The 17098-nt window shown below is 42.8% G+C and overlaps 2 protein-coding genes across 2 annotated transcripts; both read right to left on the bottom strand.

Moving 5' to 3' along the window:
- Positions 1-3616: 3616 nt before the first annotated feature.
- LOC131261864 (brachyurin-like) lies at positions 3617-4528 on the bottom strand. The gene has a single exon (XM_058263709.1). The coding sequence runs from the start codon at positions 4517-4519 to the stop codon at positions 3617-3619; it is 903 nt and encodes a 300-aa protein (XP_058119692.1). The 5' UTR covers positions 4520-4528.
- A 1928-nt stretch (positions 4529-6456) lies between these two features.
- Positions 6457-16749, bottom strand: LOC131266101 (staphylococcal nuclease domain-containing protein 1). The gene is made up of 8 exons (XM_058268460.1): positions 16605-16749; positions 16257-16415; positions 14714-14838; positions 13495-14622; positions 9458-10466; positions 8792-8973; positions 8281-8407; positions 6457-7673 (listed from the first exon to the last, which is right to left on the bottom strand). The coding sequence occupies exons 2-8, from the start codon at positions 16326-16328 to the stop codon at positions 7563-7565; spliced, it is 2754 nt and encodes a 917-aa protein (XP_058124443.1). The 5' UTR covers positions 16329-16415; positions 16605-16749; the 3' UTR covers positions 6457-7562.
- Positions 16750-17098: the final 349 nt, after the last annotated feature.

Here is a 17098-nt window from a genome sequence, read left to right as displayed (position 1 = left end):
TTTCTGCTATAACTGCTCTATTTTTGAAGATTTTTCAAATCCGCAAACTGTTACTTTTTAGTATATTTTTCAAAGGTGGCCTAATATATAAACATTCAAACGCACACTTTTTTCGGAATTTACATGATACGTTCTGAAAAAATAAAATTTGAAAAGGATTGAAATTCGATTCACATCGATCTTTTTTGCTTTACACCGAGCTAGCGGAATGAAGACGTGGTACATCAAAAACTAAAAATCGCAAATAAATAATCAACAAATATACTAAAAAATAATAGTTAACGGATTTGTAAAATCTTCAAAAATAGTGAAGTTGTAGCGTTCAAAATCAAAATGACCCCTAAAAAGAATTCGGACAGGTGTCCAAAGCAATGCATTCTAGTGTTGAGAGCACTGCTACCGTCACCCCACGATATGTACGGTATTAAGTAGTGTCTTTCATCAATCCCTCGCATAATCGTAAGGTGGCATTTGTATCGTTCTGGTGATAGAAAATTAAAGGCAGTTATAGTAATGTTTGGTGTAAATCGATTCGATCGATTTTGTGTGATTGAGACTATTTGTTATGAAGGAGAAGAAAGAAGAACTATGCGATGAGATTGAGCACTAAAACTGTGGCCATTCGATTTAGTGGCCCCAAATATTACGAAATTGATACCCATATTGCATTTTTATTAGTGTTGTGTCTTATGAATCTTTTGGCGAGATCTATTCATATGAATCTTTCCCCTAAGATTCATTCAGATGGATTCATAAATCTTTTGGGATTCGAATCTTCAAACGTTAATGAATCTTTCGAAACATTAATGAATCTTCATGAATTTTTCATGTTCCTCTCACGAATCCATGATTCTTCCATTGGTGTAAATCATGCGACCAAGCAAAAAAGGGGGTCGCTTTTCCCATTTTTAACTATTCAGTTTTCATCAGATGATGGATCTTTAAGATTCATGAATCTCTCATTTCAAGATTTATGAATCTCTAAATAGGGGTAGTGTGAGAGCACCCCTGTCCCCTACTTCTAGATGAATGAAATTTCAATCCTTGCTATGTCCCTATGTAAGTAGTATGTGTACCAATTTGTGTGAAAATCCGTTCAATAACGTTCTTAACTTGTGCTTTGCCTAAGTGTCCCTAACTGTGAGTATGCGTGACCTGCTGATTCGCGTCAGGTGCAGCCCGTGGGAACCGGTGGTGCGTGTCTCGGTGATTCTGCTGAGTCGGCGTCTCCTGGTTAGGTTTTGCGATACAATGATCCTAGACAACTGTCACGATATGATCGGGAATCTAAGGACCCAAACCTATGTACTGATTTTGCAGTCTGATCTGATATACAGTGGGAAAATACACGGGTAATACCGAAAAAGGCTCGATTTGTCTCTTTCATTCCACCAGCAGATGAAATGTCTCTTTTTTCACAGGGTTCGTGTGACCCTGTCTTGGCCAAAGCCTACACGGTTTATCTCGGCATCTTTGAAACATTTTACAACACCTTCAATACATCGATAAGGTTATCAGCCATGTAATTATTTCAGCGCTGCGTTAGACAGACATATTTGTCATAGGATAATGCTTTATTGATAAACACGAGCTTATCAACAATGAACAAACCACAACACACACAGGGACACACTTTTGGGATGGGATGTAAGATTAGCAAGCCACTAGAGAAAAAAACAATTACAAATCAACCATCGAGCGGTTCTGTTTGTATGTTTGTTCACGGGGGCTTCAGGGCAAAAAACCCGTGGCTCAAAGAATTACGATAACGCATACTGGAAAAAACGGAATATAATTCGAAATTAACGTACTTCTGGCGCATTGATGTCGGTGAAACTTCTCTGTGGAGCCTTCTCGATGCGCACATATGCATACATAGATGAATTAAGAACATAGAAAAATCTATTTTACTACAAGATTTTGAAATCAATTTCCCAAAAGTGAACCAGACTTTTGTCATAAGTGACTTTGGTAGTCATGCCTGTAGTAAAGGGGGAGAGTGCCGCCATTGATAGGATTCACACTCAATTGATTGGTCGCATACCATGATACTTAAGAGTCTATGCACAAGCGAGACTATAACCGGACGCTGAGTGCGGGCTCTGAATCCGGTTATCATAGCAAGCTATGAAAGCTTATGTGAGGCAAGGTGACCTTAAGCGAAAAACAATAATTTCTCGTAATCCATCGAAGAAAGGTATCCCAATATTTCACAGATCGATTAAATGCCATTGCTGTTTATACCAGAACATAATAAAATTAAGTTGAATTAATCAAATCATTATAAAAACGAATAATTTTAAGAGCCTTCTTTTTCCCTGATAGTAGATAAGGTTGTTTAGCAACCTCAAGAAATCTAATTAAATTTGATTTGAACTCTAAATAAAAATGTATAATATTTTAATGCAATGAATTGATATCCTACATTTTGTCATGTAAAATATAAAACTAATCATTTGTGAGTTCCGGTTGCAAAACATGTACACCCTTGAGTTAATTTAGATAGGAGAGTAGATAAGTTTGGAGATGATAAGTTTGATTATTTTTCGGCGGGAAATACCGATGACAAATTTTTCGACCACAACACCCAAACTTCGAACCTATATGTGAGTTATTGAAAATGTTTGGCTTGCTTTATCTATGCATCGATCATTACTGATTTCGACAAGTTGTATTTGTCGTAGTTGTACAGCTCCGTGTTTTCGTCTGGTGCAGTAGTGTATAAAGGATAATTAGTTTTTTGTGAGCAAAAATAATACAACATATACAAAAATAATGAACATACGTGCAAGGCGTTTTGTATGGCACATTATACCAGCGAGATGGGTATTAGAACTATTCGAATCGAGCGATTGGTTTTCTGAAGTACACTACAAGGACGATTTGGGTCCGGCGTTCAGCAACGATCATATGGGGCTTAAAAATCTGGTATCTAGAGTAACTCCTAAAGAACGTGACCATTGTATGCACTGTAAGATTAGCTTTTGTACATGTTTTTGGCTTGGATTTTGAGTTTGATTACTTCAATCCGGGTAGCGTAATCGAGATTCCTTAAAAGCATTCCGTATGATACTTCCAAGCCCAGAGTAACGAACGACTTCAAAATCATCGATTGCATTTACTTCGCTTAGGTTTAAGATGGAGTCAGGAAATAAGAGTGGTGAATGAAGGCATTGCAATTACTTCTAAAACTACGCAGCTATTACCAGATAGTAGTAATACTTGCAAAGTAAAAAAAACAGTTTGACGACTTCGACCGCTAGTTCCTTGTGCGAAGCATCAAGCGTTTTCCAAGCGACTTCACATTCGTCCTCAGTCATGCCTGGCCTACAGTATAATAGACTTAGGGGTTAAGGGTGCACCAATAGTCAACAATTTAGTAGTGGATTGTTGCTGATGTATGATAACGCGGTAACGCCTTACGGTTATACATGTCTCGTGTCTAATCATACGTTTGCGTAAGACTATCCACGATTCTAAGAGCTGCTATGATTACATACTACAGTTAGAAAGCTTTTAGGTTAAGAGTATGTGATATCTTCTCTCGAAACATTTTAGATTATGTTTTCACTTTCAAGAAACATTGCGTTTATTAATTCCGTACTCAAAGATCAGTTTAGGGTCTGGCAACGTAATCGGAGTTGGCCTCGATCCATCCAAGGAAGAAGGACACGCGAGCGTAGACGGAAGGCATACCAACCGAGCAGCCGGCGGCCGATCCGAACGACACAATACCGATCTGGAGGCTTCCTCCATCCTGAACAGCCAGCGGGCCACCGGAGTCACCGTTGCACGACGAGCGACCGTTGTCTCCGCTCAAGCACACGTTCTGGGGCTGGATGAGGGCGGTGTTCCAGCGAGCAATACAGTCGGCGTTGGTCATGACCGGGTTCGTGGTGTACCTAACGACAGCCGAGGTACCTTGGGTGGCATCCGAGGTACGTCCGAATCCGGAAACGGTTCCAATGACTCCTCCGAACTGACGGGTGTCCGAACGGGCCGGAAGACGAGCTGGCTGGACGCGAGCGTTGAAGGCGATTGGCGAGTTCAGGCGCACGACGGCGATGTCATTGCGGATGTTGGTCGGGGTGTACTGCGGATGACGGACAATTCCAGCAGTCGAGAAACGAATACGCTGCTGCGTAGGCTCCTGGACGTTGCGGTTGTGGGCTCCGATGATGGCAGTACCTCCGGTGGCCAAGGTTGTAGCACCAGACACGACGCAGTGAGCAGCGGTCAGGATGTAGTTGTTGGTCAAGACGGATCCTCCACACAGGCCGGTTCCGGTGAGGAATTCACTAAGCAGGGCAATCTGGTACGGGAACTGTCCGGGAGTAGCCTCATTGCCGTTAACGATGCGGGCCGATGGCCGCATGTGACGGTAGACCTGCAACTCAGCCGGCAGGCGGGCCCAGTAGTGATCGAAATCCTCGATCGGGCGCACCTTGGACCAATCGATATCGATCCATTCGGCGCTGGCAACAGCGAGCAGACCAACGAGAAGTGCGAAGGTTTTCATCTTGACACAGAATGAATCTGGATGGTCGATGGGCTTCGATTATATACCTCACCTACGGACCGAGATTATTCTTTTTTTCTGTTCCAGCGACATAATTGTAGTATGCTTTCTCATTCATACTAGGGAAATAAAAGCTCGTATACAACACTACCGACCATTAGATTAGATTAATCTTTTTCCAGGGCGTGAACGCAAAACAGTAATGGTCGATTGAAGCCTTGTCTGTAATACCTGCTGCAACAAACAGGGTTTATTATCATTCAAAGGAAATCTACGATTTAAAGCTCAATTCAAAGGATCTCATTAATTTTAGAGTTTATTACGTATAAGTGAATTCAATCAAACAATTTATAATAATCAATTAAACAATTCAAAATTTTACTCAAACGTATTCTTCAGCGTAAAATACAAGATTAGTAACAAGTATCGTAGATTTCTGTGTCATTTAATTTAACTCGATGTCAGTATTTCCTCGCTATACCAGAACAGGCGGAGCGTAGTAATTTTTATCTCTTTACTTCCCTAAATGGTTTCACAATCCGTCCAGCTTAATTCAGCAGATAACTAATCACCAGTTCCGTCGTATGTTTATTGTGATCCAACAGTAGATTTATGGATAGTTTTATGGTCCCGGTAGGCCCCATGTTTGCTTATCTGGTTCAATTTCCGTCTGCCTTACAAGACGACCTTATCAAATTTGAATTAAGTTCGATAAAATTCGAACCCTTGGGATTTCCCGTTGCGGAATCAACTAGAAGGTTGAGATAAAAGCAGCAAATTAGATATGATGATTGTAACATCAGCTAGACGGAGTATGATGATGCTCATTATTACGGCAAAACTGCACTTTACAGAAGAAGGGCACGCGACAATATAATTTGTATGTGTTAATAAATACTTATGCTCATTTTTATGCTTATTACAACATATCTAGCTATAGGTTGGATAGAGCGAAGAGGTTAGAAGACGGAAACAGTTTTTCCGTTTTACGCTACACGCTTGTTCAATCCGTTCCCATTTTATTAGAATGGGATATCAACTTTATAAGCAGTGAAGTTACATAAAAAGTGGTATAAGATAAAATATATTAAATTTTATCATTTAACTTTTAATGTTAACATTTTCGTACTTATTTTCGCTGAATTTTTATTTTTTTTCAACATATAACAGGAACATCTCGTTCAACAATTTTAATCTACATTTTTTAGAAGAAAATAAACCTGGCATCGTGAACAAATCCGATAAAAATTAAATTGGGTTTTTTGTATGAAGCCCGTATTTTTAAATGGTCGAATAAAATCAGTTGGCGGGACTTTGGCGACCCCTGACCGTTAGTGCCTGAAGCAACGGATCATTTAAAAAAAAAAGAGGGTAGAAAAAGAAGGGTATCAATGTTTTGCAGGAGTAGGCTTGCAATGAACAAGGATTGGGTGGTCGAGTGTCGCCATTGGTATGTAAAGCAAGCAAGTGACGAAGGCGAAGGATAGGATGGAATAGGGGAAGAAGAGACGATTACAACCAGCCTCACAGCGAGTCGAATAAATTTACGTTATACTCGCTCCAGCCTGTTCATACCTGTAAACCCCACAGGAGACCGTACAACACGACAGTATTACAATATTTGGAGGACCCAACAGCAGTACAGCGCCCACAAACAAAAAAGATCCCGTATTTCTGCTGACATGCGCGTTATTAGGCCAAGTGCTCTGCTTGCTCTGTCCACTACTGAGTTTATATGATCACTGAAGGGATCGTCCAACCACACCCCAAGATCCTTCACCGCAGATACCCTCATACAAATGTCCGTAAATCAACAACTTAATATGAGAAAATATTTAGGTATAACCGTTTTCGGATTTCAGCGAAGGTATGAAGGGGGCGTTGGAGATCCATCCGGATCCTAATAACATCCCACACCTGCATAAACACACAACAGGTATTTTTATAATGTCAGGATAAATTTTATTTTCACCATAAATGGAACCAAGAAAAAAAAGAAAAACTGTAAAAAAAAAAGATTCATTATGACAATCAGGTGAAGATATATAATGCGTTACGCGTAAACCGTAAAAAATAAACACAAATCTGTGATAACTAATGGCTATATGTGAACATGTGAACAAAGGCCAATCTCTTCAACCAACACTGTTCTCCTGTGCCATTCCTGTGAGATGCACGTAACCATCAATAAACACATTCCCTATTCGGTTCCTTTTTCCGAGGCCTTTACATTTTTTTTTTCAATCTTTCTCTCTGTTCTGCTATGTTCGACATCGCTACTTTAGTTGCCTTTCTGCTCACATTCATCTTCATCTTACAATATGAGGGGAGATACACTAGCTCTGTTTACGCCTTCTTCTTGTGGACTCTATTAGTTCTAGTCTTCTTTCCAGCTTCCAGCGCTTCAACGATGATATTGACTGTTGGTTTGGCACCAACCGATGTTTAGTCAGTGTTCTTGTCATTTGGACAGTTGAGTCCATGGAAGCATCATGCTAGTTCTTGGTTGTTGGTGGTAGTCTCTCCTTTCATGAAACGATTTCGTTTCTTGCAATATATCGTAGCATATATATAGAGCCGTAAATGAACCATTTGAAACGATGTTTTCTTTATCAGAAATGATTTTTTGTTTTTCTCTCTTTTATCTCACATTATATAGCTTTTTTACTGTTTATATTGATAGGCAGGTGTGTTATTTCATGTTCATTCGCCCGCAACTCACTCGGTCCAACTTCAATCCTCCTTTTGTCTCTAATGTGTATGTGTGCTTTAGAAGACCGGTTCAACCGGTACGACTTTGACAAAACACGATCACGAGGACGACGATATTATAGAATTGCAACGTTTCCCCTCCGGAGAGTTACTGTTTAATGTCCGTTTATTCTCAGCGGGGGCCCTCAATTCTGCTCTACATCGCACATCCCAGACGTCCGCCCTAAACGGAACGAACGATAGGATATACGTTGAGAGAACAACGTGAGAGGGAAGAACTGGACTGCGATGGAGATGCGTGAGCGAAAAGGGATGGCTCGATTGGCGAACCTTAACGGCTGAGACCAAACTCGCCAGCCTGATCTTCGGTGCTGTCACCGTACTGCCAGATGCCCTTATGGTGCTTACGGGCCTTCTGTTCAGCTTCCTTGTAATCGGCGATCTGAGGAAGAAAGGTCGGAAAAGAAAACAATTAGATCCGATTCATCTACTCGACTTATCGATAAGAAAGATGTTGACACGAACACAAAAGAGGCTGAGCAAGCTAGGTGTCCCTGTTAACATTGGTAACAAGATCGCACCATGGGTGAACAGGCTTATTTGAGTCTCCGTTAGGGTTTGCGTACCATCACGTAATTACTCTGGACCACCAAGATCAAAAGAGCATACATAAACCTCACCAATATCAAAAGGATTAGTGACGAAATTGTTGCAGAAAGGTTAAACAAATTATATCTCATATTTGCGTACTAATTTACAGATAAACTTGACGGCAAAAGGCAACGATGTCGAACTAAGAAAGCAATCTTTGAAGGTCTCGCATCTAGGCGTAAGGATCGGTTTGAACGAATTTTTCGCTTTTCCTTGAATTCTTTTGGTATGGTATTTTGACACATTATCGGATATTTATGATCGACTATCAAAAAGAGGCTAAATTCGCGCATTGTCATCAGTCAGTTTTTAGATCAGGGAAGATATCCATTAGATAGATTGTTAATATACATTAGATAATTTAAGAACGCATAGCTTGGTGGTCAGTTTACACTTACCAACTTGGTCAGTCTACGATCCTTCTTGTTCTTGTCCGCGATCACGTATCCGTCGGCGATCAGATCCTCTCCGACGTCAGACTTCGTGCTCGGATCCACCAGGGTCACATACTCTGTACCGGTGATGCTGTAAAAGATTTATATCACATTATTTTGAGAAAATTGTCATTCGATCATTCGTTGGCACTGCAACTCACAAAACAAAATAAGCTCAAGGCGTTCGACGATGAGAAATATGGATTAAATTATGAAAGTGTTCTGTAAAACCTATTTGATGCTTCATACGGTGAATGATGGGCTAAGCCAGCAGCCGTACCTGCTTCCGAAGGTCGGTACGGATACGAGCGGCGGAAGTGTTCCGCGCACTCGATTCTGTCTTTACTTTTGGTAATGATCTAGAAGCTCTGACAATGATGTTACTGTTTGTCACAGCTTTGGCATATCAATGCCGCAGCGGACCGCGTGAAGCTGGTGTTTAATGATGAGCATAAATGATTCGCGCTTCACTTACCGGTATTCGATGTTCATGTTCAGACTGCGGTTGAGCACGTCCTGCGAGAACGCCTTCACCGCTTCGTTACGATCGTCGGTGTCGGTCGGCAAGACAAGCAGGGCCGGCACGTATTCGTGCGCGTACGGTTTCTCCGAGAGGAACGTAGGCGGGAGCATTGCTAGGCGGGTCGAGGGAACGTTCTGTGAAAAGGGTAAAGTAATGGTTATTTCCTTGGTACACACACAACCTATCCAAAAGGTTATCATTCATCCGACTCGGGGAAGTTCTGTACGAGGAACACGGCCATAGAATTGGTTGACCAGGCGGTACAATTAGAATGCACCCTCGTAGCCTGCGTACATTTTCGACGCGTTGGAGAGACCATGCACGACCTTCCGTGGCCCATGTCGTGAAGCTATCGAAGTGAACAGGCAAAAGAATATTACCGTCTACCTCTGGCTACACTGAACCCGTTCCGGAAGTGCTGCGTACTCTCCTGCATCGGAAAAGACATTCAGGTGGAGGTTTTTCTTGCGTGCCGGGTAAAGACCGTAAGTCAATGGTTCACTCGCTAGTTTTGTTCTGGCAAGCTTATGACTCAAGCATTTCTTTTGAAGTGACAGAAATGGATCTAAGGAGCTTGCGGCTTTGAATTTTCTTTCCCTTCCTACATTTGCTACTTACCTCGCGGTTTCCATAGTCGACGTAGAGAATCGACACGTTGCCACCCTTCTCGACCTTCTCCACCTTCGCACGGTACCACTCGTCGTCCTCGGAGAATTTGGCCGCACAGAGGTCACCACGCTTTGGCGCGTACGCTCCCGTTACCGGGGGCATAGCCTTGAACTCCTGGCGCAGCTTGGTCATGAGTTCCTCCAGTTTGGCACCCTGCTCGGTATGCTGGGCATAGAAGTGCAGCTCGGGAGTCACCTCCGTCACGACGACGCTCTCGTACTTGACCTTCCGGTCGGCGGGTGTGTTTACGTCCGGCGTATCATCAATCTCATCCTTGTTCTCCTCCTCCACCGGCTTCTCGACGTAGTCCTTCCAGATATTCTTCCTCCTCGCCTTGGCGCGGTTCTCGGCGTCCTTGAGCGAGCGGAAGTATTCGGACTTCTCCGCCGTAAAGTGCACTTCGGCCAGACCCTCCTCGACCAGGGCCACCGAGAGGTTCATATTGTTCTCTGCGAATAGCCAGCCGATCACGCTAGTCGCTTGCTTGTCGGTGGTATCGATCTTCACGCTAACGTCTCGCTGCAGGACACGTTCGCGCGTGAACTGGAGTGCCTCATCGCCAAACGGTTCACCTTCCTGGGCCGGTGCCCCACCGATGGCGGGACGAGCCGAGCGGCGGCAACTGATGCCAGCAAGCAGGAATGTTACCAGACAGCTTTCCTTCGGGCAGTACAGTCGCAGGCGGGATCCGCTGGCAACGAATTCGACGATAGCCTCGGTGCGCAAGGCACGCTGCCACGACGGCAGATAGTGGTGCTTGATGCGGGAATGATCCGTCGTCAGGTCGTTGATGCGGTGCGCCGGGATGTCCTTCTTCGCGTGCAGACCCTTCAAACCCTTGATCGCTTGCTCCTGGGCGGCACGCAGTTTGTCATACTCGGGTGAGCGCTGCTCATCGTCTTGGCGGTAGTTGATCACCGTCGCGAGACCCTTCTCGAGCATTGCTTCGGCCACATTCCTGTAAAGATTAGCAAACATAAACACGTTAATTTTTCATAACACAACGATCTTTACTGGTGAGAAGCATTGAACTACAAACATTAGAGAGAGTCACAGAAACAAAACAGACGGTGACAAATTACCCACACTAGACTCGGGCAACTACGTGCAGCCCGGATAAAACTGTGAAGAAGGTATATGTTTAGTGCATTGAGTCACAGAAATAAAGCGAGGGTGTTCCATGTCCTTAGAGGAAGGAAAACCCCAACAAAGTATCTGTGAACATTATTATACCATCATTTGATCAAGTCATTTCCCATCAAAAAGGGAAAGACGAACCTATTGTGATGGTTTCGGTCGGATTAATTTCTGCAGTATTATTTTAGCATCCTACATATCCTTACTATAAGATCATTTTTGTATTGTAGACGCTATAATACATGTTACGCCAGCGATATCTAATTATTTAAAGAGTAATGCATGTTAATTGTACAAATGTTCTTTGCATTGTGTCACAGAACTAAAACGAGTGTGATCCACCACCTCAACGGCCGGAATAACTCAACGAAGCATCTGTGAACATTATTATACCATCATTTGATCAAGTCATTTCCCATCAAAAAGGGAAAGACGAACCTATTGTGATGGTTTCGGTCGGATTAATTTCTGCAGTATTATTTTAGCATCCTACATATCGTTACTATAAGGTCATTTTTGTATTGTAGACGCTATAATACATGTTACGCCAGCGATATCTAATTATTTAAAGAATAATGCATGTCAATTGTTCTAAAGTTCATTGCATTGTGTCACAGAACTAAAGCGAGTATGATCCACCACCTCAACGGCAGGAATAACTCAACGAAGCATCTGTGAACATTATTATACCATCATTTGATCAAGTCATTTCCCATCAAAAAGGGAAAGACGAACCTATTGTGATGGTTTCGGTCGGATTAATTTCTGAAGTATTATTTTAGCATCCTATATATCGTTACTATAAGATCGTTTTTGTATTGTAGACGCTATAATACATGTTACGCCAGCGATATCTAATTATTTAAAGAGTAATGCATGTTAATTGTACAAATGTTCATTGCATTGTGTCACAGAACTAAAGCGAGTATGATCCACCCAACGGCAGGAATAACTCAACGAAGCATCTGTGAACATTATTATTCCATCATTTGATCAAGTCATTTCCCATCAAAAAGGGAAAGACGAACCTATTGTGATGGTTTCGGTCGGATTAATTTCTGAAGTATTATTTTAGCATCTTATATATCGTTACTGTAAGATCGTTTTTGTATTGTAGACGCTATAATACATGTTACGCCAGCGATATCTAATTATTTAAAGAATAATGCATGTTAATTGTACAAATGTTCATTGATCTGTGTCACAGAACTAAAACGAGTATGATCCACCACCTTAACGGCAGGAATAACTCAACGAAGCATCTGTGAACATTATTATACCATCATTTGATCAAGTCATTTCCCATCAAAAGGGGAAAGACGAACCTATTGTGATGGTTTCGGTCGGATTAATTTCTGAAGTATTATTTTAGCATCCTATATATCGTTACTGTAAGATCGTTTTTGTATTGTAGACGCTATAATACATGTTACGCCAGCGATATCTAATTATTTAAAGAATAATGCATGTCAATTGTTCTAAAGTTCATTGCATTGTGTCACAGAACTAAAGCGAGTATGATCCACCCAACGGCAGGAATAACTCAACGAAGCATCTGTGAACATTATTATACCATCATTTGATCAAGTCATTTCCCATCAAAAAGGGAAAGACGAACCTATTGTGATGGTTTCGGTCGGATTAATTTCTGATCTGATTATTTTAGCATCCTACATATCGTTACTATAAGATCATTTTTGTATTGTAGACGCTATAATACATGTTACGCCATCGATACATCACTATTTAAAGAGTAAAGCATCTTCTGAATTGTTCAAATGTTCATTTCATTGTGTCATCGGACTAAAAAACGAGTTTGTTCCATGTCCTTAAAGGCAGGAAAAAGTCAACGAAGCGTCTGTGAACATTATTATTCCATCATTTGATCAAGTCATTTCCTATCGAAAAGGAATTGACGAACCTATTTTGATGGTTCCGGTCATTTTTTAAAGTATTATAGCAAGCGATATCTCAATTTTTTTGAGAATAATGCATGTTAATTGCATTGTATCACAGAACTACAGCGAGTATGATCCATGTCCTAAAAGGAAGAAAAAAAACTCAACGAAGTATCTGTAAACATTACTTTTCCATCATTTGATCAAGTCATTTCCCATCAAAAAGGTATTGACGAACCTATTTTGATGATTCCGGCCAGATTAATTTCTGAAGCATCCTAAATATCGTTATTATTATATCATTTTTGCATTGTAGACGAAACAATACATGTTACGCCCGCGATATCCATTTTTTATGTAATCCATGTTAATTGTTCAAGTATTCATTGCATTGTGTCACAGAACTAAAGCGAGTATGATCCATGTCCTTAACGGCAGGAATAACCAAACAAAACATCTGTGAACATTACTTTACCATTGACGAACCTATTATGATGGTTCCGGACGCCAACTTCTTCTTAGCGTAACAACCGTCTTCGATCATGCCTCCCCGTAAAGAGCTTACTAAACATTCTTCGCTTTGTGTACATGGATAGTCCGGTCACGTTTGGGATTAGAACGCACGTCGTAGAGGTGGTGAGCCTCGGCGCTCGTGTGCCGATTTTCTAACCGAATTAACCGCTCGGCTCTCGCGAACCCTTTCTATCCTACACATTCTAAAGATAGAGAATTAAAATTTGCTCATTCTTACGCTACTTTTGTTAAGAAGCGTGCATGCGGACCGATTGATTATGTTGAACATGTTTGTTCTGTTTTGTTACAACTTATGTCCGTCAAAAATGGCAATGACGAACCTCTTATAAAATCCCGTCCATGAGAAATATGTGTAAATGATATTTGGGTATACAGATTTAAATCGTAGTTACTTTTTACATTGTATTGAATACTTACAAGTCTCCCAGCCTAACAGTGTAGCAGAATTTCTCCGGGTAGTTATCGCGGGCGGGTGCTACGTAGTCCAGCGTGCAAGTAACCTTCTTGCCAATCAGCTTCTTGCGCAGGAATTCACGAGCCTCAAACATCCAGGGAATGTCGTACAACGGACGCGAGTTCTTAGTACGGGGAGGATCATCCTCCTTCGGACGCGGGGGGCGAATAGACGAGAAGAACACCTTCTTCGTGACGGTACCAACCTTCACCGCAACGGCATCACCGTTGAACACCTCTACGACCGTACCGATCAGCTCCTTGTCCTTAGTATTCGCAAGTGCCGCCGGTGGTTTGTAGTCCTTCCAGAGGCGCAGTCGCTGGTTCTTGGCCTCACGCTCAGAGGCACGTAGGCGTTCGATGCCTTCCTTCACGTACGGTATGCTCCACTCGACACACTTGGCGAAACCGTTGCGTAGCAGGGACTCGGCAATGTTACCGTCCTGATGCAGGATTGTCCCGAGGAAGTTAGTGTTGCTGTTCGACTCCAACCTAATTTTCACATCTCGTTGTAGCAGGCGGCATTCAACATGGAAGCGAGCCTCATCCGCAAACGGCACTTCAGTCGTGTTGTCCGGTTTGCCGTCGGCGTCTAGCTTGAAGCCCGGGCAGCGGATTCCGGACATCATGAGCGTGATGTGCTGGTAAACACCACGGCTTGGCATGAGGAAAGCGCGCACCGTCGAACCGTCCCGCACGTGCTCGATGATACCCTTGATCAGTTGGCCCGCGTGCTGATCGACGAACTGCTTCGGGTTCTCGATGTTCCACGTAATGTTACGCACATGCTCGGATTCCGGAGCATCGCTCCACAAACCCTTCCGCGCCTTGCGGGCCGCATCCTCCAGCTCGATAAGGCGGGTATGCTCAGGCGTTTGACGGACTCCGTCCCGGCGCACCGTCACAAGTCCCTCGGAGATGATCGACTCGACGATGTTTTCCGAGTTCACGTCCTTGCCCAGCTTGATGTAGCCGTACTCGCGGTTCGCGTTCGGCGGTTTCTCCGAGTAGAACCACACCTCCTGCCCGACCAACCGTTGGCGCAGGTATTCACGGGCCTCCCAGGCGTAAGGTTGATCCTTCGAGCCATCACTGGGGAAACGGAAGTCAATCGTTTATAACCTCACAAAGATTCATACACGCGTAAGGCGTTAGAGGTTATGTACCTGGCCCCGATACTTACCTTGAACCGTTCGTTGGACGACGCGCTAGCTTCGGAGCGACCACACCGGCAAAATTCAGCTGCTTCTCGCGGGGCGGACCATTCACGGGTTTATCACGCAGAATCACCGAATCGCCGGAAAGGATCTAGTGAAAGGGAAGTGAAACAGGCGATTCAGTACGAGCAGAGTCCTCGTGGCAACAACGTGCGCTTTTTAGAAGCCATGTAAGACGTCCCGAGTAAATGACAGATTTGAGGTGTGTCAAGAGTTCCGGTTCTTCTTCGGATTATCTAGTTCCTGATTCCTGGAACGCCGAACCCAGCTGCACAAAACTAATCAAATAAATCCATTTTTGTTTATCGCTGAATGAACAATAATATGTTCACAATCCTAAGCCACCGGTGGCTTTAAACATAGGTAAATTGAAATGTGTCTAAATGTGAAACTTGATGTGATGAAGTCGGCTATCACCAACAAAACTAGAAACATACCTCTTTTATTCATCACCATCAACTGTATTTTTAAGGAAACCAAACGCGACTCTTGTACAAACAATCCAAACAATCTTAAATAAATTGGCATTCGTAGTTTTTTCATGCACTAACTTGTCATTACATTAATTTTAATTTCCCATTCGTTCGCATAAAAAAAATAAATCAAAGAATCTGTTCCTTTGTTTTTATGTAAAATATTCTGATTCCAAAATCATGACTAGACGTCCACACGGCATCGTAGCGTAACGATTTTGACACTCCATCGTAGTGTCAACTATTTTTTATGGCCGTGGCTAAGGCCCCTTGACCAACATTTACACTACGACGGAGAATCAAAATCGATACGCTACGATGCCGTGTGGACGCTGCTGGAAGAAATAAAAAATAAAATTTCTTGTATTTTAAAACCATCAGCAAAGACGATCAATAATTATCATGAAAGAATTCAAGAAGTTACGTAAACAAGTTGCATCCAGCCCAAACAAAAATCAGAGAGAGCACTTACTCAGGCGATTGAATAAAGCAATTTATTTTGAACAATAATACAGCCTGTTGCACTTTCACGATTTTTAAAACCCCTGTAGGAAAATTAAATCCCTTAAAGTTCCACGAAACGTAATGCTCATCACTACAAGCACTTCTCACTAAGCGGTAGGGGGAGTGAGATGAGAGTGATCACACGAGAATTCGTTGGTTCCGTCAATGGAACGAGGCAGACAGAGAGAGGTGATCGCAATGTGAGACGGAATATGAGAAAGTTAAATGAGAAATCGTAGCAGCCAAAAGTCACGTTGAACACTTCCACAGCGACACAGAAGGGAAAAATTCTTTGATGGTTTTATAGAACCGCTACTGCTTTTCACGGTCCAAACCTTCGTATGGCTTTAAAAGGCGCCGGAACTGCATAGTTAATTGGATACTAGGCAGATCGTGTTCCCTGGTGCAGTTGTCCATTGCCTTACTGATCGGCATGTTCTGTCACATATTTTCTCTTTTTGCACGGTTAACAGACGATCACAAGTATGGGATCATGGGACGGGCTGTAAGAAGACGAAAGACGGTACAGTACCTGCTTCACGATTCCTTTCTTCAGCACAGGTGGTGGAGCAGGGGTGGCGGCAGGCGCTGGAGTCGTGCTCATCTTGCGTTCCGAAACGGCTACGTGGTTCAGCTAAACTTTCCTTTTTCCGGGAGTATCACTACGGGTCTTTCGAAACCGTCACTATCACTTGAGAGAAGAAGAAGTGAAGATAAATCCAAGTGAAACCGATTACCACCTCGTCGTGCCTGTCGATCGTATTCCATCATAACTACAGGGTAACCCCGGCCCCCGGCCCCGCACATCCCCGCCGAGGATGCAAACACAGAAACGAGAGGATTCTTTAGAGAACAAGCCTCCATCCACTTGCATAGATACCTTTAAATCGCCAGGGTGCTTTGCATACGTGTAAAGCTTTCCAAATTTAGTCCCACAACAGGACCGAGGTAGCAGAGACAGAGACGAACCACCGGATACACAGGGCGCACCAGAGCCACGAAGTCAACACATTTGCACCGGACAAAATCTGAGAACGAAGTGAGGTGTGATTGCGTGTAAATTCACTACGTTGAACGAAAGCGCTTCCTAAGCGGTGTGAAGGTGAGATGCTTTCATGCCCGGGAGACAGTGGCTAGAGCAAGACAGAAGAATCGTGTTGGCTGACAGTTGGAAACGTCACCGTACACTGAACTGAAGTTGACAACTAACTCAAAACGGGATATTTTGCTAAAAGGATATTTAAAAAAATAGGAAATTCGTACCGGTTCGAATCGGGCGAAACCGGTTTTTTTTTCAAAACAAGCACAAGCTTGTGCAAATGAAGCAAAATTTGTTTCCAAAGATAATACCGTGTCTGTGAACCCTGGATATGT

Source organism: Anopheles coustani, chromosome 2 (genome assembly GCF_943734705.1).
Source record: "Anopheles coustani chromosome 2, idAnoCousDA_361_x.2, whole genome shotgun sequence".
NCBI lineage: Eukaryota > Metazoa > Arthropoda > Insecta > Diptera > Culicidae > Anopheles > Anopheles coustani.
This window is presented reverse-complemented; position numbering and strand designations above follow the sequence as displayed.